General features: G+C 36.2%; 2 protein-coding genes and 1 pseudogene across 2 annotated transcripts in view; 1 reads left to right on the forward strand and 2 right to left on the reverse strand.

Annotated features, from left to right (window-relative positions):
- The first annotated feature begins 3,817 nt into the window (after positions 1–3,817).
- LOC136348880 (coiled-coil domain-containing protein 142) lies at positions 3,818–17,699 on the forward strand. The gene is made up of 10 exons (XM_066300056.1): positions 3,818–4,062; positions 4,121–4,353; positions 4,409–4,675; positions 6,039–6,265; positions 12,165–12,350; positions 12,549–12,821; positions 13,769–14,022; positions 14,468–14,621; positions 14,799–15,128; positions 17,501–17,699. Exons 1-10 carry the CDS (start codon positions 3,862–3,864, stop codon positions 17,626–17,628), a joined length of 2,253 nt encoding a protein of 750 aa, XP_066156153.1. The 5' UTR covers positions 3,818–3,861; the 3' UTR covers positions 17,629–17,699.
- On the reverse strand, positions 9,979–11,189 carry LOC136348885 (histone-lysine N-methyltransferase SETMAR-like; annotated as a pseudogene).
- Positions 17,700–17,872: 173 nt separating the features above from the next.
- Positions 17,873–21,521, reverse strand: part of Setd3 (SET domain containing 3) — a 32,542-nt gene continuing 28,893 nt past the window's right edge. The window contains exons 4-7 of the mRNA XM_066300061.1: positions 18,778–18,892; positions 18,586–18,713; positions 18,298–18,497; positions 17,873–18,243 (exon numbers count right to left, since the gene is read on the reverse strand). Of these exons, the coding sequence (XP_066156158.1) occupies positions 17,966–18,243; positions 18,298–18,497; positions 18,586–18,713; positions 18,778–18,892 (721 nt within the window). The 3' untranslated portion in view covers positions 17,873–17,965. The remainder of the gene's footprint in view (positions 18,244–18,297; positions 18,498–18,585; positions 18,714–18,777; positions 18,893–21,521) is intronic.

Raw genomic sequence — 21,521 nt, forward strand, 5'->3', positions numbered from 1 at the left:
CACTTGTCATAAATGACATATCATTTTTATTTGTCATAGAGAATCTACACTATAATTGTTCCCTCGATACCTATGTTCCTCTCTCTCTCTCTCTCTCTTACTTGTAGAAATTACTTCTAACAAAGAAATGAAAAAGAAGTGTGGTTGTATGTTCTGGAAGCGATTCTAAAGCGAGCTGTCTGCGAACGTGCATATGTTAACATGCGTCAAAACCAGTTATAAACTATCAATAATCGTTATTTAACTTAAAACAGTTACAGTAACACAAAAAAGTCTCCGTACGGTTAGTTACCACACAAACTTATGGAGTTTTAGAGGCAACATAAATAGTTCATTAACAAAATATATAAAAATATATAACAAGGAACATTTCTTAGTCCATTAACAATGATAATCAAAAAATTAGTCAAAGAAATTCCAATTTTAGACGAACTTTTCATTATATTTGACATATTCTTGTACAAAAAAGTCTCCGTATGATTTAAAGATGTAACTACACGGTGGGTAAAAACCTCGAAGTCTTGCAGCCTGCAGCTATCCAGCTCATTCATATTTTTACTGTTGTAAATTACTATTCGTTGTATATATCGTAATAACAATGTGAACATTATTCATATTTAATAAATGTTATTTTGTTATGATAATTATATACGGAAAGGCGGACCAACGAATTTTACTGCTACTCGACAGCACCTCTACCCTTCTAACCTAAACTGCCTAATTTCTATTCTGCCCCTTCCTTCTCAGTTCTTGGGAGATACTTCAATCCAAAACGGGATTCCCCGAGAGTTAGTCATTTAACAGAGGGAGGACTAGTAACATAATTCTACAGCGTTTCAACCATGGCTGGTTCTGTCAGTTGACTTGGTATTATCTTATAATTACATCTTACTCTAATATCACAATTATAAAACTTATAACTTACTAAACTGCATCTTACAACCATGAAATATCCATGTAAACGAACCAAACGTGTGATCTCTGGGCTAGTCGGCGCTGATTGGTTGGTTGGTTGGTTGTGTCGTCTGAACGACCAATATTCCATAAGTGCAAGAGCGTTTCACAGGGTTAAATTTGTTTCATTTTCAATGGAGAATATTTGTTCCAAATATTACAAGACGAATAGTAATTTAGCTGATAATGCCTTTTAGGCGCACTTCTAGATATTTGTTTTAATAACCATTGAGAAATGTAATTGATTAAAAAGGCTTTTCTAAAACATTTTTTCATTGTAATAATGACCTGACCGCAGTCCTTTTCAATAATCTCATCGTAAGCGGATGGCTTGGATACATCTGTTTACATGGATATTTTATCTTCGTGACACGGACCATAGATCTTCCATATACTATTACTGTAATGCTGCTTAGTGGCGACATAGAAAGTCACTGTATTTCGCAGTGTGTTAACAAACTGGCGTAGTGAATTATACAGAGTTTCAATTTGAAAAGTTCCCACCCCTATTGTCGCGAAACGAGACAGATTTTTAAAAATCCACCGAAACGCGTCGATTATGTTATCGAAGGAAAACAATTTTTAAGTAGAATTCACTGGGCCTCTTTCAACCCCAAACCCCCAGAGCCACGCTCTGAAATAATTTATATGGTAAAAAGGGGTTAAGTGATACATCATCTTAAAGGGCTTTTCAATCCCTACATTTTGATACCTCACTCGTTCCATTTGACTGTTGCGTTATCAAGTTATACGTGTTTGATCATTCTAAATTCATTTGTCCTATTAGGGTGTGGAAGGCATTGAAACTAAAGCTTTTTTATTCAAACGTGTCTTACGATGAGGAAATTGTTGTAATAAATTTATTTACTGACCTGTTGACATATTGTTAGTCTACAGGGCCTTTAAAAGAAAAGAATCATTAATCACCGAAACAAATGTTTATCAGTCTAACAATTTCGCTTGATCTTCTCAAAAAAACATCTATGAAAACGTGAATTTTTTTACAGTTTATTTTTATTTGCATTGGAATGCGGTTTTAATAAATTTCATATTATCTTGCACGAAAAATATCAAATTTATTAAAATTAAATGCTCTGGCACCGGTCGATGTTATTAAATATTTAATTAAAATCAATTAAAATGTATTGTGAGTAATGTTAAAAATAGTACGCGAAATTCAGCAAAGAACTGAAATTACTTTTGCTCACGAGGAGCGAAGATGTGCAAGAACAGCGGAAGTTTTTAATGGTAGAAACACCAACTCAAATGTGAGTCAAAGATACGTTTTAAACTTAATAAAAAAAAATTACTGAAACGGGCTCTATTGCAAACCAAAAAAGAGCTTTTCAGAGCGTTTGGAATGAAACTGCTCAAATAGAGGTTTTGGGAACCTTCTTTGCGAAGCTCAGCAATTTACTGTATACGGCCGCAAGTCAAACTGGAATGTTACATGAATCTGTAGGAAATGCGCTGAAATTAAACAAATTTCATTGCTACAAAATGTACATTTTACAGGAACTTTCTGACGACGATTTTGATGGAAAAATGAAGTTTTGCGAAAACACGACCGGTTTAATTAATAATAATCAATTTTCTTCAATAAACATTTGCTTCAGTTCGGATTCAGATTTTCTTAATGATCCGGTCAATAAACAGAACTGCCGATACTGAAGTGACAAAAATTTTCACGTTTTTATACCCAGTGGCCTAAAAAAGTATTAAAGTTTGCGCTGGTATTTTCGGAAATGACGTTATGGCACCTTCGTTTATTGAGGAAAACTTAATTGGAGACGCGTACTTAAACTTACTCGAAAACGTAATCGACCCTTTAGTAACAATTCATTTGGCAGATCAAGTTGGTGAAATATTTTGCAAGAAGGCAAAATACATTTTCGGCAAAACGGAGCTTTGCAGCATTGTTTTCGCCAAGTGCAAGAATTGTTGGTTGACCGATTTTCCGACAAACGGGTTCGTATCGGGGGACCGACAGAACGGCCTGCAAGATCACCTGATTTAATGCCGTTAGATTATTTTTATGGGGGCATACAATATCGGTTTTTTTTCTACGTAAGGCAAGCAGGGCTATTCCGGAAGCGGTATTTGAAAATTTCAGAGAAAAATTTCAAAATGGGCTTTATTATTGTTTGGAAAATAATGTAGAACATTTCGAACATTTAATAAACTAAAAGTGTCAAAAATAGGAATGGCAATTTTGACCGTGTTTTTTTCTCTGAAAGGCCAATAATAAGAGAAATTATTTGTTTTGTAGTTCAAAACGGCCATGTACGAGTTTATTACAACAATTTTCTAATCGTAAGACATGTTTCAATTAAAAAAAGTCTCAGTTTCAACGTTATCAAAGCACTAATAGAAAAAATGAATTTAGATTGATCAAACACGTATAACTTGATAACGCAACAGTCAAATGTACGAAATGAGGTACCAAAATGTAGAGAATGAAAAAGCTCTTTAAAATCATGTATTACTTAGCCAACTTTACCACTTAAGATGTTTAAGAGGGGGCTCTGAAGCTAGAGGGTTGAAAAAGACACACTGAATTCTACACAAAAATTGTTTCCTCTTGATAAGAAATTCGACGTGTTACACAACGATTAACACAAAATCTTTTCCGTTTCACGATAACAGGGATGGAAAGTTTTCAAAGTGACCCCCTGTATAAGTAAAAATGACATCGAGAGGGGCAGATAACGTTAAATTGTTCTTCCTATTAATCCGCGGATATTCTTCTTGGAATCTGTTATGCCATTCCGGCACATTTGATTCACGAAGTATTGATCAAACTCATCCAGAGCAACGTACATTATTCAAATAAAAGTTCTATTTTCTAATGAATATCGTAAACGTGTGTTCAAGGTTTAGTTAAGAAATTTATTAATTTTGTCATTTATGTCCGGCAATTTGCTTGCTCTTGCAAAGTGGTTTCCTTCATCCATTGTCGAACATGAAGACGTCTTTAGTAGGTGCAGAGCCTTAAGGGTGACCTGTTTCACCCTAATTGGTAACATACTGAAGGTGGCAGATACAATAGAAATGGCTCAGAGTGCGAAACCTGACGATTCGGTAATGAATGATTCCGTCATGCTCGAGGTAGGTATTATGTAAAATTTAATCAAGTCTAAATTAAGAATCAGTTAATATTTTGCAGGACCTCGAAAAAATTTGTCTTGCTCTTGAGCAAGTGCTGACGTCATTTACGTTAAGTTTCCAGGAAATATTAATATCAAAGTCCCACCCTTTACTACTAAGAAAATTCAACGTTTTTAAGGAATTATTACGAAAGATCAAACTTCAATTGTGTTACATTCTCCAATCGTTCATTTGCGATATTAGTTGTCACTTTCTACTATTTGGTGATCCTTTCCTTACTTTTACTTTACGGTAAAATACAGAGAATACGATTCGGTGTCTGAATTATTAAGTAAATTCATTTCAGACTCTCTAATTGTTACAACAACTTACTGGCCTTAGATGCTACATTTAACTTATCAGACAACTCAAATAGTGTATGCAACAATACGTGCCCGTACTTGAGATTTGCGTTAAGAAAATTCTCCGTTACCAGATTTTTACAAATTCTTTCATATCAAAGAGCGGAATATTGCTGCCATAACTTAATAGACTGCTTATTAGAAGCATATAAGATGCATGAGATCTTAGAAGAGGATAATAGTTCTGACAATTCAAGCGTCGAAATCTATATGTGAGTATGGGTGAGTGAGTACGTCGTAGAATAATAGGCCATGAAAATTGACAGTTTTCGTAGCCAAAAGGAAAAGAGGTGGTAAAAGCACGCCTGCGCAGCGAGTATAATGTAAAACAGTAAGCCGTCAAAATTGGACTTTAACAATTTTCATAGCCAAACGGAAGATAGGTAGAATAAGTACGCTATGCGATTGGTCAAAATCGCATCGCCTTATATCCGAGATCACTGCTCTTGGTGGCTTTTTCACAGAGCGATATGGCAGCTCTAGACCGATCGCGTCGAGCTGTCAAAACCTGCCCTGCGCAACGCGATCCGACAATCGTCGGTATATCAAAGGAAAATGTTTGTCTGCGTTTATTTCGGACAGGGTTATAAATAGGTACGTTGTCTGTATGGTTTTCAGCTGAGCGACCGTCGGTTTAATTTAAAATAATGCGCGCGTGCGTAAACTGGGACAAAGCATTGAATCATTTTTTTCCTTAAAATATTTTGTGCTAAACAGCGCCACTTTGCTGCGGAATTCAACGCGGCGCAGCTCAGCTCAGCGCGACGCGTTCGGTCTAGAGCCGCTGACCGTTTCGAAAATACACAGGGCATTTCAAATTTCACTCTCACTATTGGGATCTCGGGAACTAAAGGAGATACGAAAAAGATTAAAAGGGGGCAAAATTTGGTAATTAGGCAGTTAACCGAATGCCGTTTTCGACATTTGAATTTTCCGAACACTTTCGAAGATATCTAAAAAACACTAAAAATCCGAGATTGGCTTTTTATTTATTTATCGTTATTTGATATGGAAACCCAAAACCACAAGCGCATTTTCATTGCCACTTTTTCTCAGGTACACGGTGACCTTTTCAGGTTAGTTCAGGTTAGTTCGGTCAGGTCATCCGACTATTTTTCTGTGGAAAAATATCATGTGGAATACACAAGGAAAAATAAAGTTGATGATAATAGCCGAAAGACGAAATGTCGAATGGTAAATCTAAAAAAGTTTTCGTGTAGCTGAGAATAAGTGGCGGTGAAGAAAATGTGCTTGTGGTTTTTGAGTTTCCTGGTCAAATAACGTTAAAAAAATAAACCGAAATCTCTACTTTTTAGTTTCTTTTCGGCTATCTTCGGAAGTATTCGGAATGTTCAAATTTTGAAAAAGGTATTTGATCAGAGCTGAATTACGCAATTTTGCCCCCATTTAAACTTTTCCGTATCTCCTCCAGTCTCCGAGACCTCGACGGCGAGGGTCGAATTCGAAACGACCTATACACCCGAGAGTAATTCTTATTTGACCACCCAGTATACTATACATTTTTTGTTGCTACTACACCTGACATAACAGAAAAACTGCATTATTTTGAATTAGGGCTCTCACCAGACATCTATCTCCGCCTGCAGATATTAATAGGCAAAACGATAAAAACGAGAACACGTCGTCAGCAACGGCTGATGATCACGTTGGAAGCTTTATGAGCTTGGAGAAAATGATATCTGAAGAGGAATCAAATGTAATTATAATTCTAAAGCAAACTCAGAAGGTAGCGCCTATGATGTTAGGTAAAGATCTACGAGCGACTGGAGATACCACAAATGGTTCGTAAAGTTGTGTAAGCTTAGTTGCACCTGTATGATTTACTTGACTTGCCTAAGCTTGATTGAGGTACGACACAGTTGGTACACATAAGAAGTTCCTTAATCTTTCATAAGTGACGTACGATGGATGATACCAATAAGGCAATAAAACACAGTTAATTTGATAACTGTACATTAGATAGCTGTATGGATCACAACAAGTCTTCCAAGGATCCCACAAAAAGTAATCAAAGCTTATTAGTTTACACAGGAAAACATCTATCTACGTTGTGGAATAAACACCGTTCGTCAGCTAATGTATGCTCTTATAGAGCTAAATCAGAAAAACATAATTACTCAATTACTCGATCCAAAAGCTCGAAATCTATGTGATCCTGAAGAAATCTGGAAACAGTTTGGGAGGTCACTTTTTTTAAAACTGTTGATGAGTTTATCAACCAGCAAATTGATGCTGTAACAAATATAACTACTCTAGAAAAACATATACAAGACCAACTTATGTCTTAGAGATAGAAGTATTGATTGGCTTATTATACTTAATCGGGGTTAAGAAAATAAATAGGCTTAACTCCCTTAAAATGTTTAGTACTACTGGAGATTTTCCAGAGCTTTTTCGTTTGACGATGTCTCAGCAATGCTTTCCTTTCCGTTTTAGACATCTTATAATTGATGACGGTGAAGCAAGGGATGCTAGAAGAGCCATAGATGAATTGACACCAATTTATAACACGTTTGAAAAAGTCAATGAGAATTGCAAAAGAAACTTTAGCCTCTCTCAAACAACAACCATAGATTATATGGTGGTAGCTTTTCGAGGGAGATGTTGACTTAGACAGTATACAGCCTGTTCTAAGTTCAGTGCGCACCACTGGTAACTTTTTTATTATTATAGATATAAAGTCAGTTAAATTAACAAACTAGTGGCTTTTTTCCACCGATTCAGAGGGTGAAAAAGGAAAAACAATTAAATGTGCCGTTAAAAAACATAAGGAAAAAGGTTTTTAAACGGGACACCCTGTATATTCTTTACTTCAACGTTCGCAAATCACCAAATTATCAGCACATTTTTCTTTTAGACTAGTTGGTTGTGTATATCTAAAAAAAATTTCATTATATGCGTCATTGTACTTTAATTTGATGCCAAAAAAAGCAAGCTAAGAAATTAAAGTATTAAATTTGATTTAAATTTGAAATTATTATTATTTAACAGAACTGCATTTTATTATAGTTGAATTATTAATTTTGTAAAATGGCACTTTCTGAAAGAAAGATGGTCTCCAAGCACTGGAACGGCATGGTGAAGTCTATCCTGAACGTAATCTACCAAGGAAAAGATATTTACTAAATTTTTACAGAAAATTTAGGAATAATGAAAGAGTCGTCGTGAAAACTAGAACTCAAAAACAATTTATTACAAACGAGGGCGTAGAAGCGAGTGTGTTGGCAAATTTCGAAGCGTACAGAAATCAATTAGAAATTTAACAACAAAGGTTTTAAGTTATGTACGATTTGTAGAATAAAAAATATGCACATACAGTGTGACTCATTTGTTTTGGGGTCAGTCTGTAAAAAGTTTATTGATTGTGCGATTTAACCCGTTTTTTTTTATTATAAAGCTTGATAAACTGCACATTTTCATCAAAAATGGCCTGGTTGATACAAAATTGAGCCTACTATGACAGTTCCTACCAACAAAATTTTAATAAATCATATTAGCGATTTTTTTAGAAAAAATCTGTGTACGCCACTGGATTGACCACCCCTCAGAACTGGCTTGTACAAAATTTTAATGAAACATTTTGAGTAATAACGATTTTGTAGAAGAACTAAAGATGCACACTGGGTACTTACTTATTTTTACTTTTTTTATTTAATTTTTTTTTTTTTTTTTAAGTAGTTTTTAACGTATGGGAAAACATTTTTCGCTTATTGTTATTTGTTATTTATATTTCTTGAATCGGAACCATGTAAGTTTTTTGTTTGCAACATACAGTATCGGACAAAATTAGAGCAACTTTTGAAATATTCTTCTAAATTTAACTTCTCTAAAAAATCATGAAATATTTTATCATAAATATTCAGCTTAAGGTAGCTAGTGTAAAATACATTTGCTACAAACAGTCTAAATTGTTATTGGGAATAAAAAAACAAAAAAATTGTTTTTTATCTAAAATTCTTTGCGACAAAATAAGAGCAACCAATGTTTAAATATTTCGTATTTCTGACTTTCCTGTGGTCTTTTAAACAACGAACATCTACGATTATGCCTCGTGGTGTTCACTATTCAGTTGATCTAAAACAAAAATTCATTAGTGCATATAAGAGTGGGAAATCGCAAAAACTTATATCGGAAGTTTTTGGCATAAAAAATGAGATTCACTGACCGTGGTGACGTAACAAATTTAAAACGAGGTGGTCGGAAGGGAAAAACGACAGAGAAGTTAGACAGGAGCCTTATAAGGCTAAGTAAGAAAAATCCTGAAATGTCAGCTCGCCAGATTATTGCACAAGCAGGAGAAGTTGGGGTTTCTTCCAGAACAGTTCAACGTCGATTGACAGAACGTGGTTTAAAAGGAAGGAAACCTGCCGAAAAACCACATCTTTCACTAAAAAATAGAGAGGCCAGGATGTTGTTCGCCACCTACCACCGAGATTGGACTCCTCAACAGTGGAAGAAAGTATTATTTTCCGATGAATCCAAGTTTTGCATCTATGGAAGTGATGGAGCTCAATGGGCACGTCGTCCAAATGGCCAAAGACTTAATCCAAAGTACGTAAAAACTACCATTAAACACGAAGGAGGAAATATTATGGTTTGGGGTTGTTTCTCTGCTTACGGAACTGGTCCACTTTATAGGATTAAGGACAAAATGGATAGATTTAAGTATCATTATATACTAGAGAATGTTATGTATCCATATGCCGAATGGGAAATGCCCCTTAAGTTTGTCCACCAGCACGACAACGATCCTAAGCATACTGGGAAAATAGTAAAAGCTTGGTTCGTGGAGAAGAAAGTCGAGGCAATGAAATGGCCAGCCCAATCTCCGGACTTAAATCCCATTGAGAACCTTTGGGAGATCGTAGATAACAAAATCCGAGGAAAAAATATGACCAATCAGGATAATTTATTTGAAGAAATAGAGAACGCCTGGAAGTCTATTGATCCTGACATCATTTCAAATTTAGTTTCTTTAATGCCAAAAAGGTGTGAGCTAGTTCTTCAAAACAAGGGGTATTGGACTAAATATTAATGGTAATACACAAAAAATTGTTCTAAATATACTGACTTTCAAAAAAACCGGAACACCAAGAAGAACACATCGCACACGTTTGAAATTCTGGCATTACGTTGGGTGGGGTAATAGATAGAAACGATCAAAATATCAAAAGAAAATTATTGTGAATAAGTGAAAAAATTTAATAATAATTTAATAATGGGTGGTATCTCCTCTTAAATGAATACATTCCTGTAAGCGACATGGCACGCTTAAAATTAAATTGTCAATATCTTCCTGTGGTATTGTATCCCAGGCAATCTGCACCTGCTCGCGGAGTTCATCTATGGTCTCTAAAGACCGAACTAACGTTGAAGTCTCCGACCCATTATATCTCATACATGCTCTATTGGGGATAAATCTGGAGACCGAGCTGGCCAAGGCAAAGTATCCAAATTTTCAGCTTCCAAATACCTCAAAGTATCGTTGGCTACATGTGGTCGCGCATTATCCTGTTGAAATGTGTTTCCTGAATGGTCGTGCATGTATGGTACAAGAATCGATTCTAAGACACTATTAATGTATTAGGTCGTGTAGTATGAAATGAGTAGAATTGAATTGAAACTTTAGTCATTTTTTTTCATATGAAATGTTTTTATTGTCAATCGAAATATGCACCACCATTATCAATACACTTCTGCCATTTAACGGGAAGTTCATTGATTCCCCTGCTGTAAAAGCCTGCAGGCCGGGAGTCGATAAACTCGTGGAAGGCAGCTTTGACAGCCTCGTCGGAGTTGAATGTTTTCCTTACCAAGAAGTTATCCAAATTTTGAAAGAAGTGGTAATCAGTGGGTGCTAAGTCGGGTGAATACGGTGGATGACGAAGAGTTTCTAATTCCAACTCCTGTAGCTTGGCCAAGGTGACTTGTGCGGTGTGTGGCCGAGCGTTGTCGTGCAGCAATAGCGGTGCGCTTCGATTGACTAATCTTGGCTGCTTAACCGTCAGTTGCCTCATCATTTCGGTCAGTTGTCGGCAGTAGACATCAGCCGTGATCGATTCACCAGGTTTCATGAAGCTGCGATGGATGAAACCTGCGTTGGACCACCAAACGGACACCATAAGCTTCTTTTGATGAAGATTTTTTTTCGCACAATGTTTTGGTGGTTCATCTTAATCCAACCACTGCGATGAACGTCTGGTATTGTCATATAGGATCCATTTCTGATCACAAGTAACAATCCGATTCAAAAATGGATCGTTATTACACCGGCACAGCAAAGAAACACAAGCTTCGAGACGTCGTTCTTTCTGTATGTCGCTCAACTCATGCGGTACCCTGCGGTACCCACTTGTCCAGCTTTTTCACCTCACCAATTTCAGCCAAATGAGTCAACATTGTTTTTTTGGTTACACTGAATATTAACGAAAATTCGAAGGCACTTTGACGTGGATTCGCTTCCACCACGGCTTTCAGATGATCGTTATCCACTTGAGTTTCAGGTCGTCCACGTGGTTCATTTGTTAGGTCAAAATTTCCAGAACGAAATTTCATGAACCAACGAGATAGTGTTTGCTGTGAAGTGACTTCAGTACCAAACACATCATTAATATTGCGAGCCGTCTGAGCTGTTGCGGTTCCACGGTGGAACTCATATTTCATTACCACACGAATTTCACTATTTTGCATAGCTGCACAAAATTTTTTATAAAAATAAAAGTTCTCAATAATTTTTTACAGTTTAAACTCTGATCGAAAGAGGAAAAATGTGCCTTTTTCACATAAAAAAGTCAAGTCCAAATATAGATTTAGAGTGAAGTGATTCGCAGTTGAATGTGGCATTTCGAGAATCTACTCATTCCATACTACACGACCTAATATTTGCATTGAATATATCTGTATATATGAGTATATCTGTAAAGCAAAAAAGCGTAGAAATATTGGTTTATGACCTTTTTACTCATTTTCACCTAATGCAGGGTCAATATTGTGAGTAACTGGACGTGTCAAGCCAGGTACTTCTGGGACTCTCTTCGTATCTCGCCTATTCAGAGAAAAAATTCACCAAACACTTTACTTTCCGAATGAGAAACCCAGACAAGATGAAGTACAGATGTATGAACATCGTCAAATGAGGAATTCTTGGCAAAACCGAAAAACAAAATTTTGTTGTTAAGCATGTAATAAGCTCCTTCGCCTCGACTATTTAATCGTTAATTGCAACAATTGTTCGGAAGAAAGGCTGTGAATGTCCAGGCATTTTTTTCCTTTGATTTACTTTCTAGTTCTTAATTAGGCACCCAGTTTTGTTCTTCGAGTTAAGAAGAAATATATTATTTGTTTATTTAATTTATTTTCCTTCATAATTATTTTTCCTGTCTGTTTTATTGCCTTATTGCCATATCGACGTAAGAAACCAACGTCACAAGTTAAGTTACGGCAGCCCACGTCACTTATGAATGGTTAACATTATTGATACGAGTTTTAGCACGAAAATTGCTATTTTGTAAGAACCCTATGAAGGTAATTATGTATTATGTATGTTGTATGTGTTATATTACTATGTAGGTATACAAATATCGGGCTTCTCTGGCTTAAGTTTAAATTATGCCGATGCTAACAGGCTTGGAGCATAAATGTGAATTAAAACTGGAAACTAAGGCTCTTTGCACTTCCTAGGTAAATCTAAAATTGATTCGAAAATAACCCAAAAGGTATTAGACTACTACGAGCAAATTTTATGGACGGAAGTTGGAAATTACTTAGAGCATGTAATTTTATGGTGGGCATCGAGCCCTTTATCCTCAAGGCCGCCAAGGTCAAGCCAACATCTTAGAGAATGGATAAATAATTTTGCTCCATCAGGTAAGACCCGGTGTCTAGCACGATGGACTCCTTAACAGCAAATACATACAAGATGGGTTAAATGGGCGTAAAGTTGTAAGTCTAATTCGGGGAAGAACGAAATAGAAAAAGTACTTTTTTGAAAATTGTAAAAAACATCAAATTTCATCGTACAACTTCCTTTGTCGAATATTCCGACTCAAATATCATTGATTTTAGCCGAGGTCCCTCCCGTGATCCTCGCGGCATTACTCAACCTGGCAGATGCTCTGGGCGTTCAAATAACTTACACCCTCTGGGACCAATGCTTCCGACAGGCGTTAGTAGCTGCGAAAAAAACGGGAAATCAAGAAACTGGAAAGTTATTTTGCAACGTGTTACAGGAGTTAGTTGCACTTTGCAATTTGTTCGAAGTTACGTCTGATTGGACTATTGGCGCCCCATTAAATGAGTTGCCCTTAGTCGAGCAAATTCCTGTGCTCCATAGACTTGGTAAGTATTTGATTGAAACATTCTGTATGTCCAGTTTTGCCCTAAAAATAATTTTTATGTCAGAGCAAAGTTGTAGGCACAAACTTAGTAAACTCAATTTAACTATTTCGGATCTTTCTTGCAGATATTTCGTTCGAATATTGTGCAGTGCGCTTGTACATTTGTTGAGTGTCACGTTTTTGAACTGCGCATGCCTCGATATGTTAACCACTAATTAAGAGTTAATTTGCATGGTTTTGACGTTTCTGCTGTCAAATGTGTTTTAAAGGCTATTAGTGTCACACGTGTGTGTCAAAGCGCGAATACCTTCAGGAAGCTTTGACCACCAGATAAAGCTGCGTAACAGTCCTGTTATGTGCTTTAAGAAGTATGCTAGTAACCGATAAATATCCCTGAAGTGTATCCGCTGCCGCTACATCAGATATAATGAGAATAAAATAAAAATAAGGCAGATGCATCGCGCACAAATGCTCTAAGTACCCGCGAATGAGCCTAATTTGCGGCACCTTTGAAAATTTCAGTTCTTAAAAATGGTCCAAATGGCAAATTATGAAATAAGTATGTCGAAACCGAATGAAAGGTATAAAAATTAAATTCGGTTGAATGGAAATAGGAAATAACTGCGACATACATAAGTAAAAAATTGCAAATTTTACCTACAAGAAATGAGTTTTTTTTTTTAATTTGATACAAAAAAATGGGGAGACCTTGAAGAAACACCCGGTATACTTCCAATCATATCATGGTCATCTCTCTTATTGTTACACAGCAATAAGAATAAGTATGTCATTTTCAAATTAGTTTTCCGTGGAACAATTGCTATTGTTTCACACTATGTGCTACTGGGAAAACTGTTGCAAGCAAATGAAAATTGCGTATCACATTAAAAGGGAAAATCGCACATTTAGAATCGATAGCTTTATGTTTATATCAATTTATCATTGCAGATCATAGTATTCATACTACAAGGTTATGGGCTATCAGCGAGTGCCGGAAAATAGCTGGCTCTTGGAATGTTAAGGACGTCTTCGCCATAACCCATTCCGAAATTACCAACTGCTTGGCACAGTTAAATAACCTTCGTGTAGCTGATCATACTATTGCAATTGAAAAAGGAGGGATGGAAGTTCATGTTGAAGTATGCGCGCTTATGAGAGCTAAACTTGTGTCCGAGGTCAAAGAGAACATACAGCAACTTAAGGTTGGGAAATGCCTAGTATGACAAGTGATAATTTTCAAAAATCTCGCAATAGGCGGTCGCTCGTACACGTAGGGCGTGGATAAGCCACTTACTATGCCCCACCATCAAACATCTGACATTGATAACAGACGAAAGACGAATTTATCAAAGACGTGCCCCGCTGATCTTTCAACGCCTATCTGAGTTTTTTTTTAATTACCACGTTTGATCGTAGGTTCGTTCGTTCAGTCCCTGGTGAAGAGGAACTTTTATTTCTTTAATTCGGGAAAGCTTTTTACTACACCTAACCGATTTTTCATAAAATTAGCACCGAGTTTGAATGATTCAGTATTGCGAACATTGAACACTATTTTAACATAATATTTTAATACGGAAAAATTGTAATTTTTAAGTTGAAATACTAAAACCTTATTTATAAATTTAAATACGGATATCTTTCTTTTAGGATTCCCCTAAAGAATGCATAAGCTGCTTAGCTTCAATATGCAAGATTATAAACTTGGCTAACCTTCAAATGATATTTCCAGCAAAATCATTATGGAGGATAAATCGTGAAGATGTCCCTAACTCCGCCAGCTCTTATGTTAAGAAATATCTCGGTGAGAATTTAATTTTTCGATGATTCTAATAGCGTTTTTCACGGGCCGCACAAGGGGTGGAGGGGTGGAAGGTATCTCGTATCATTTGTTAACTTATAAGGCTAGGAGTACTTTTCTTGGTGCGGCCAGTGGAAAAAGGTCCAACATTCTAATGTTAACATTCCCGTCCTGAAACAGAAAAGATGTTGTTACCGGTCCTAAACTCTATTGATGACGACGTGATTTGTAACATGGTTTTAACCTTGGTGTGTGAATCATGGTTGGATCATATTTACAATCAGAAAATAAAATTCTCCCATTGGGGTGCTTTTCAATTGCTATGCGATTTTGCCTACGTAAGTATGTGGATAGAAGAATGTTCCTTCATAAGTGATCGAATGAAGAAAAAGTTGGTGAAGAACGAAATATTGCGTAGATGCGAAGGTGTTGGCAGGTTATTGCTGCGATGTCCTGGTGAGAAACTAAATATGGTGGATAAGAAAATGGTTTCTACACTTTATAATAATGGTGAGTGATCGATATTCTTTTATATCGTAATTACCAAATAAACCATCGTTCAAATTGGCACATCTTAAGCAATGAGGGGCGTTTGCTCATGGCTTAAGATTAAGTACACTGAACTTAATTACCTTTATGGCACGCCTTCGCCTTCACCTGTGATCTAACGTTGTTAACAATGTCAGCGTTTAAAATAGCAACATTTTTTCAGATATTAAATGTTGTGTCTTGTTCTGGTTTCGAAGTCAAATGGTGCCTGGGGTCTTGTAGAGACTACAAAATGTTTAATTATCTCACAGTTTTTGATCGCTACTGTTCACTATATATTCAAGATCTTATTCTGGAACTTGCCTGGTGCTCTATATTTCCTAAAATAGATTTAGTACACACCATCACATCGTAATAGCTCTAATAGATACTACATGTTGAGTGCTTTATTCACTCGGTTAGGGGGCTATAATTTAACGGGGAATTTTTCTTTTTAGATTGTTTTTCTATATTATTCTTATGCAGCTTGTAGCCCGTCATTTACTCGGTGTCCAACGGTCGTGAAGTAGGGTAGTTTTTTACGTTGCCGCTTTTGTTACTAATAAAGAGACAAAGAATCCATGTCACAAACAATCAGAGTAAACTTTCTAGTAAATCGATTCTGAATGATGAAATTTAGCCATCATAAAGGAAGTAAAACGTAAATTCTGTTGATCAAAAAATCGAAAATGAGAGTGCCTGAAACTGCAATATTGTGCAGCAACGTATAAGACATTTATTATGGGGGCTAGTATTTAAAAAATTAGTAATTTACAGAATTTTTCCCTTATTTTTTTACTAAGTGGTATTTCTAGTTAATTTGCTATGAGTACGGACGCTTAGCCGTGGATAAGGTATAGTATTTTACTCGTAATTAACGGCACTTCTGCCGAGGAATTTTCCTATTTGCTGGCCCAATAATACAGTAGCGGACAAAAGTAGAGCAACAATATATAAAAATTCCTTCTGACGTCTTTTTTTAACAAACACTTTTGAGTTATTGTGTTTAGTATTATTAGTGAAAACCAGCAAACATGCCTCGTGGTAAATCTCTCTCAGTACAACTGAAACAATTAATTGTTTCCAAGTTTGAATTTGGAATGTTCCAAAGTAAAATTGCTAAAGAATTAAATCGTAATCGCTCTATAATCTGTAGAGTATTGAGTGCCTACAAGATTCGCAAAAGTGTGGCGAGTCCTCCAAAAACAGGTCGTCCTCGAAAGACAACAAGAGTTCAAGACAATGAAATTGTGAACATTTCGAAAGGGGATCCATATAAAACAGCAGTTGATATTGCACAGGAATGTAGTGTCTTTGGTGTTTCTGTAAGATCGATTCAAAGACGCTTACAAGAAAAAAGTTTGAATGCACGCAGACCCGCTAAAAAACCCTTCATTTCTAAGAAGAACAGGATGGCCCGGCTCCGTTTTGCAAATGACCATCTTAACTAGAGTTTCGGAAAATGGAAAACTGCTATTCTCTGACGAGAGTAAATTTAATACGTATTCGTCGGATGGAATTCGATATGTCAGGCGTCCTCCAAATGAAAGGTACAAGCCAAAGTACACTAAAGGCACAATTAAATTTCGTGAGGGTAACGTATTAGTGTGGGGATCATTTTCCGGGTTTGGAATGGGACCATTGGTAAAAATAGAGGGCATTATGGACCGGTTTAAATATCTGGAGATATTAATGGATCATGTGCTTCCGTTTGCAGAGGAAAACATGTCATTGTCATGGATTTTTCAACATGACAATAACCCGAAGCATACTGCAAAAATAATTAAAAAATATTTATAGAAGCAACGGGTAAATGTAATGCAGTGGCCTGCCCAAAGTCCCGACCTGAATCCAATAGAGAACTTATGGGAGATAGTAGACCATAAGATAAGGACAGAGAATCCACAACAATTTAGAAACTCCGCAGGATTATTCACCGCCATTTCAACTGCATGGAGTTCCATTTCAGAAGAAACCATCACCAAATTAATAAAGTCCATGAGGAATAGATGCATTGAAGTTATTAAAAATAATGGCGATGCTACTAAGTATTAGTTAAAATTTTCGTAATCGTTCAAAATTTCATATGTTGCTCTACTTTTGTCCGGCACATTTATTCGTTTTTGTTGTTAAATGCCTTGAATTCAGGAATAAACTTATGATTTTTTGCAGCGTTATTTCTAGATACCCTAACATGATTTTGATATTACTAATTTATGAATAAGTCGTACCAAACCTTGAATATTTTCAAGAATATGTTTGTTGCTCCACTTTTGTCCGCTACTGTATACTAATGTTTCTCATGATTCGTCAACTAATTTAAAACGTAAGTAAATAATTTCATCTTTTTTAAGGAGAAATGGAGGAGGAAACCAATCACCATCAGCAAATGCCGGCTGAAATGTATGTTCCCAATCAAGAGCAATGGCTGGAATTGAGGGCGGCGAGAAGAAAATCTCTATTTAGTCCCCTGTGTTGCTGAAAACATAATGATATACAACTGTAAAGTACAAAACGAATATTACACCATACAATTAAGGTCTTTGCGAATGTATCCGTCTTTTCATTATTTTCTTGATTCTTCCCATGTGCATTTTTTCTCTTTCCAGTTCCATAATCTCATCGTTTACACAGAGTATTTAAGTAAAATTGGAAATAAACGGCGAGCAACGAGGGATCTTTGAGATTGGTCGATGTTCTTTTTTAATGATCATATGTTTACTCAAGACCGTTTAGTAAATATATTTTCAAACATTAGACTTCAAACAAAAAAATACAGTAACATTAAAAATTACTTTCTAGTTATAAGGTAATTGAAATCACTTCTGCATCATTTCATGGACATATTCCAAACAATCGTTCAACAATTTCTTTTCAGTGAGTCTCATTTTTATTGCCAATCGAACATTTTCAGACAAACCTTCGCCACTAAGAAGGTGTCTGTCTTCATCGATTTTAGTTTTGTACGAGGCTAATAAAAGATTGAGTCTCGTTTCTAAAAAGGCCCATGATTTTCTCTCGAGGGCTGTATCCAGAGAGCAATCTGGATGCTGCAGATCTAGTACTTTTTCGGATTTAAGCCAATGATCTAGTTTTTCTGAAATGGAACTAAGTGTTCATCTTCGAATTACTTAGAAACTGTCGATTTTACCTTCGTCCATGTTGAAAACTCGTAAAAAGGCCAACAATCGTTCGTCGACTGGATTGGGCCCCTTTTTAAGGCAAAACTCCGCTATACTCCAGATTTCCAATTTGTCCAACAACTCTCGCCTTTTTTCTTGCAGAGGGTCCGATTTACTAATGCCCAATCGAATCCAATAAACATCGTTTTCGTTTTCTTCGTAGATGAACCTGCATCAGCAAGGCGAATCAAGGAATAAACGAAATTAAGGGGCGGAAGGGGGAACAACGAATGGCCTGGGGAAGAAGCCTTGCTTACCCGTTGTGAATGAAAAAGTCTGAATTCGAACGGGGGCCGTAGAAAATGAACAGTTGTTCGCCAACCTTAAAGTCTCTAAAGGCCAAACATTCACTTCGGTCTAGCTCGGGATTATAGTCCGTCGATATCTGGATGAATTGATAATGCATAGTTCATTACTTCCGGACATGTTAGAAAGTTGGTCATAATTACCGTCCCGTTGGAGTGATTGCATAAGTCCCAAAATGGAATAAGGGCGTTTATGGCACTGCTCCCATCTTCGGAAGGTATTTTATTCTGTCGAGTCATTACGGTGGATACAGCCCAACTAGAAAAAAAATAATTTTTAATAAAATTGTAAAATTAACAAGCGTCAGAAATCATAGAAAGTTCTATTGCGTTTACATCATTTTCATGCCTTAATTTAACACGTTTACAAAATTTATTAAAGACAGAGAAAGCAGAGAAGCAAGGAAGTACTCATGAATTACTTGGACGGGGCAGTGTATTATTCTTGTAGTATTAGTATATCGGGTGTCCAGGCGAACCCCCCTATGTCCAGGCACATAGGAGATTAACATGAGAAATTGGTTTTTATGTTTTTGCACTTGCACGGATTATTCCATTGGAAAACTTTTACTTGGAGGTCACAGCACTCGAGACCGGCCATTATTCCGCAATTTTTTGAATATTCTAACGAGGGCCGGCTTAGCTCAAAACGTCTCCGATTTTCAAAAATTTCAATGTGCCGCACAACCGTTTCAAGCCATGATTGGCCAGCGTCACGGTGAGAATTAAGCAAAAACAAAGCCGTCAACAACATCAACGCAAAAAATCCATTTCAAATGAATTTCCTCATTTTTTATTTAACCTTTTATTTCGATGCTAAAAAAAAGTGAAAACAAATAAATTAAAACAAACAAGTGAAAAAAAAAACAAAAAAAGTTTAACATTGTTTGCAAAAAAACATTTACAATAATTGAAGAAATCACCGATCCGACCAATCGTGACTTCGGACGATTACGCGGGACATTCGAATTTTTTAAATTTGGACGCGCTTCGAGTCAAGAGGGCTATAATTAAAAAAAATTGAACAAATGACGGAACGATGACCGGTCTTGAGTACTATAATCTCCACATTAAAGTTTTCCAATTGGATAAATCGCGCAAGCGCAAAAAATAAAAACAGATTTCCCATGTCGATGTCTAGGGGTCGTCTGAACATCCGGTATTAACATACCGTAATAGTGATAGTAATAGCACTCTCTAGGAAAAAATAGTTCAGCACGAATTTTGCACTCAACAACATTAATACAGGGTGAATTAAATGCATTCTAGTGTAATTTCATAAGAACACGAAATTTCCTATTTTTTGCGCCACATACTTTCAGATCTGAAAAGGGAAAAATAATTACAAATTTACCATTTTAATTCCATACATCTTTCGTAACCAACACAGCATGGAAAATTGGACAAAGCAGTACCTTATCATAATTAAACTGGTAGCGGTGAACTGAATTACAAAAAATATAACTTTCATTTTAACATCGTTTGGAAATTCTCGAAGGTACTTTGAAACGTATTTGAGCTTTTTTTGGTTTTTAATCTATAAAAAAAATTACAAAGGGTTTTCACTAAGTCTTCAATTTTAGCAAAATTTCGCCAAAAATATTACATATAGGGTGTCAGTTTTAAACCTTGCCACTCCCATTGTCACGAAATATAGGATAGATTTTTTCTCACCAAAACACGTCGATTTTGTCGCGTTTCCTTACTTGTGATATCGAGAGGGAACAATTTTTATGTAAAATTTACTGCCCCTCTTTCAACCCCTTACCTCCAGAGCCCCTCGCTCAAATATCTCAAACGGTGAAGGAGGTTAAGTGATAAATCATTTTAAACAAGCGGTTTTTTATTATTTACATTTTGGTACTTTATTTGTTACGTTTGGCTGTTGCGTTATTAAGTTAGGCATATTTGATCATTCTAAACATATTTTTCTTATTATTGGTTAAAAAAAAACAAGTTCAAAATTGGAATTTCCGTTTTTAACATTTTGAGTTTATCAGATGTTCGAATCGTTCCCCATTATTTTCTATACACTAATAAAGCTCATTTTGAAATTCTTCTCTGACGTCTTCCAATACCGTTTTTGAAATAGGCCTGCCGGCCTTGTTTCGTAAACAACCGATATTGTATGCCCCCATAAAAATAATCTAACGGCGTTAAGTCAGGTGATCTTGCAGGCCGTTCTGTCGGTCCCCCGATACGAATCCGTTTGTCGGAAAATCGGTCAACCAACAATTCTCGCACTTGGCGAAAACAATGCTGCAAAGCTCCGTTTTGCCGAAAATGTATTTTGCCTTCTTGCAAAATATTTCACCAACTTGATCTGTCAAATAAATTGTTACTAAAGGGTCGATTACGTTTTCGAGTAAGTTTAAGTACGCGTCTCCAATTAAGTTTTCCTCAATAAACGAAGGTGCCATAACGTCATTTCCGAGAATACCAGCGCAAACTTTAATACTTTTTTAGGCCACTGGGTATAAAAACGTGAAAATTTTGGTCACTTCAGTATCGGCAGTTCTGTTTATTGACCGGATCATTAAGAAAATCTGAATCCGAACTGAAGCAAATGTTTATTGAAGAAAATTGATTATTATCAATTAAACCGATCGTGTTTTCGCAAAACTTCATTTTTCCATCAAAATCGTCGTCAGAAAGTTCCTGTAAAGTGTACATTTTGTAGCAATGAAATTTGTTTAATTTCAGCGCATTTCCTACAGATTCATGTAACATTCCAGTTTGACTTGCGGCCGTATACAGTAAATTGCTGAGCTTCGCAAAGAAGGTTCCCAAAACCTCTATTTGAGCAGTTTCATTCCAAACGCTCTGAAAAGCTCTTTTTTGGTTTGCAATAGAGCCCGTTTCAGTAATTTTTTTTATTAAGTATAAAA

This window comes from Euwallacea fornicatus, chromosome 35 (genome assembly GCF_040115645.1).
Source record: "Euwallacea fornicatus isolate EFF26 chromosome 35, ASM4011564v1, whole genome shotgun sequence".
Lineage (NCBI taxonomy): Eukaryota > Metazoa > Arthropoda > Insecta > Coleoptera > Curculionidae > Euwallacea > Euwallacea fornicatus.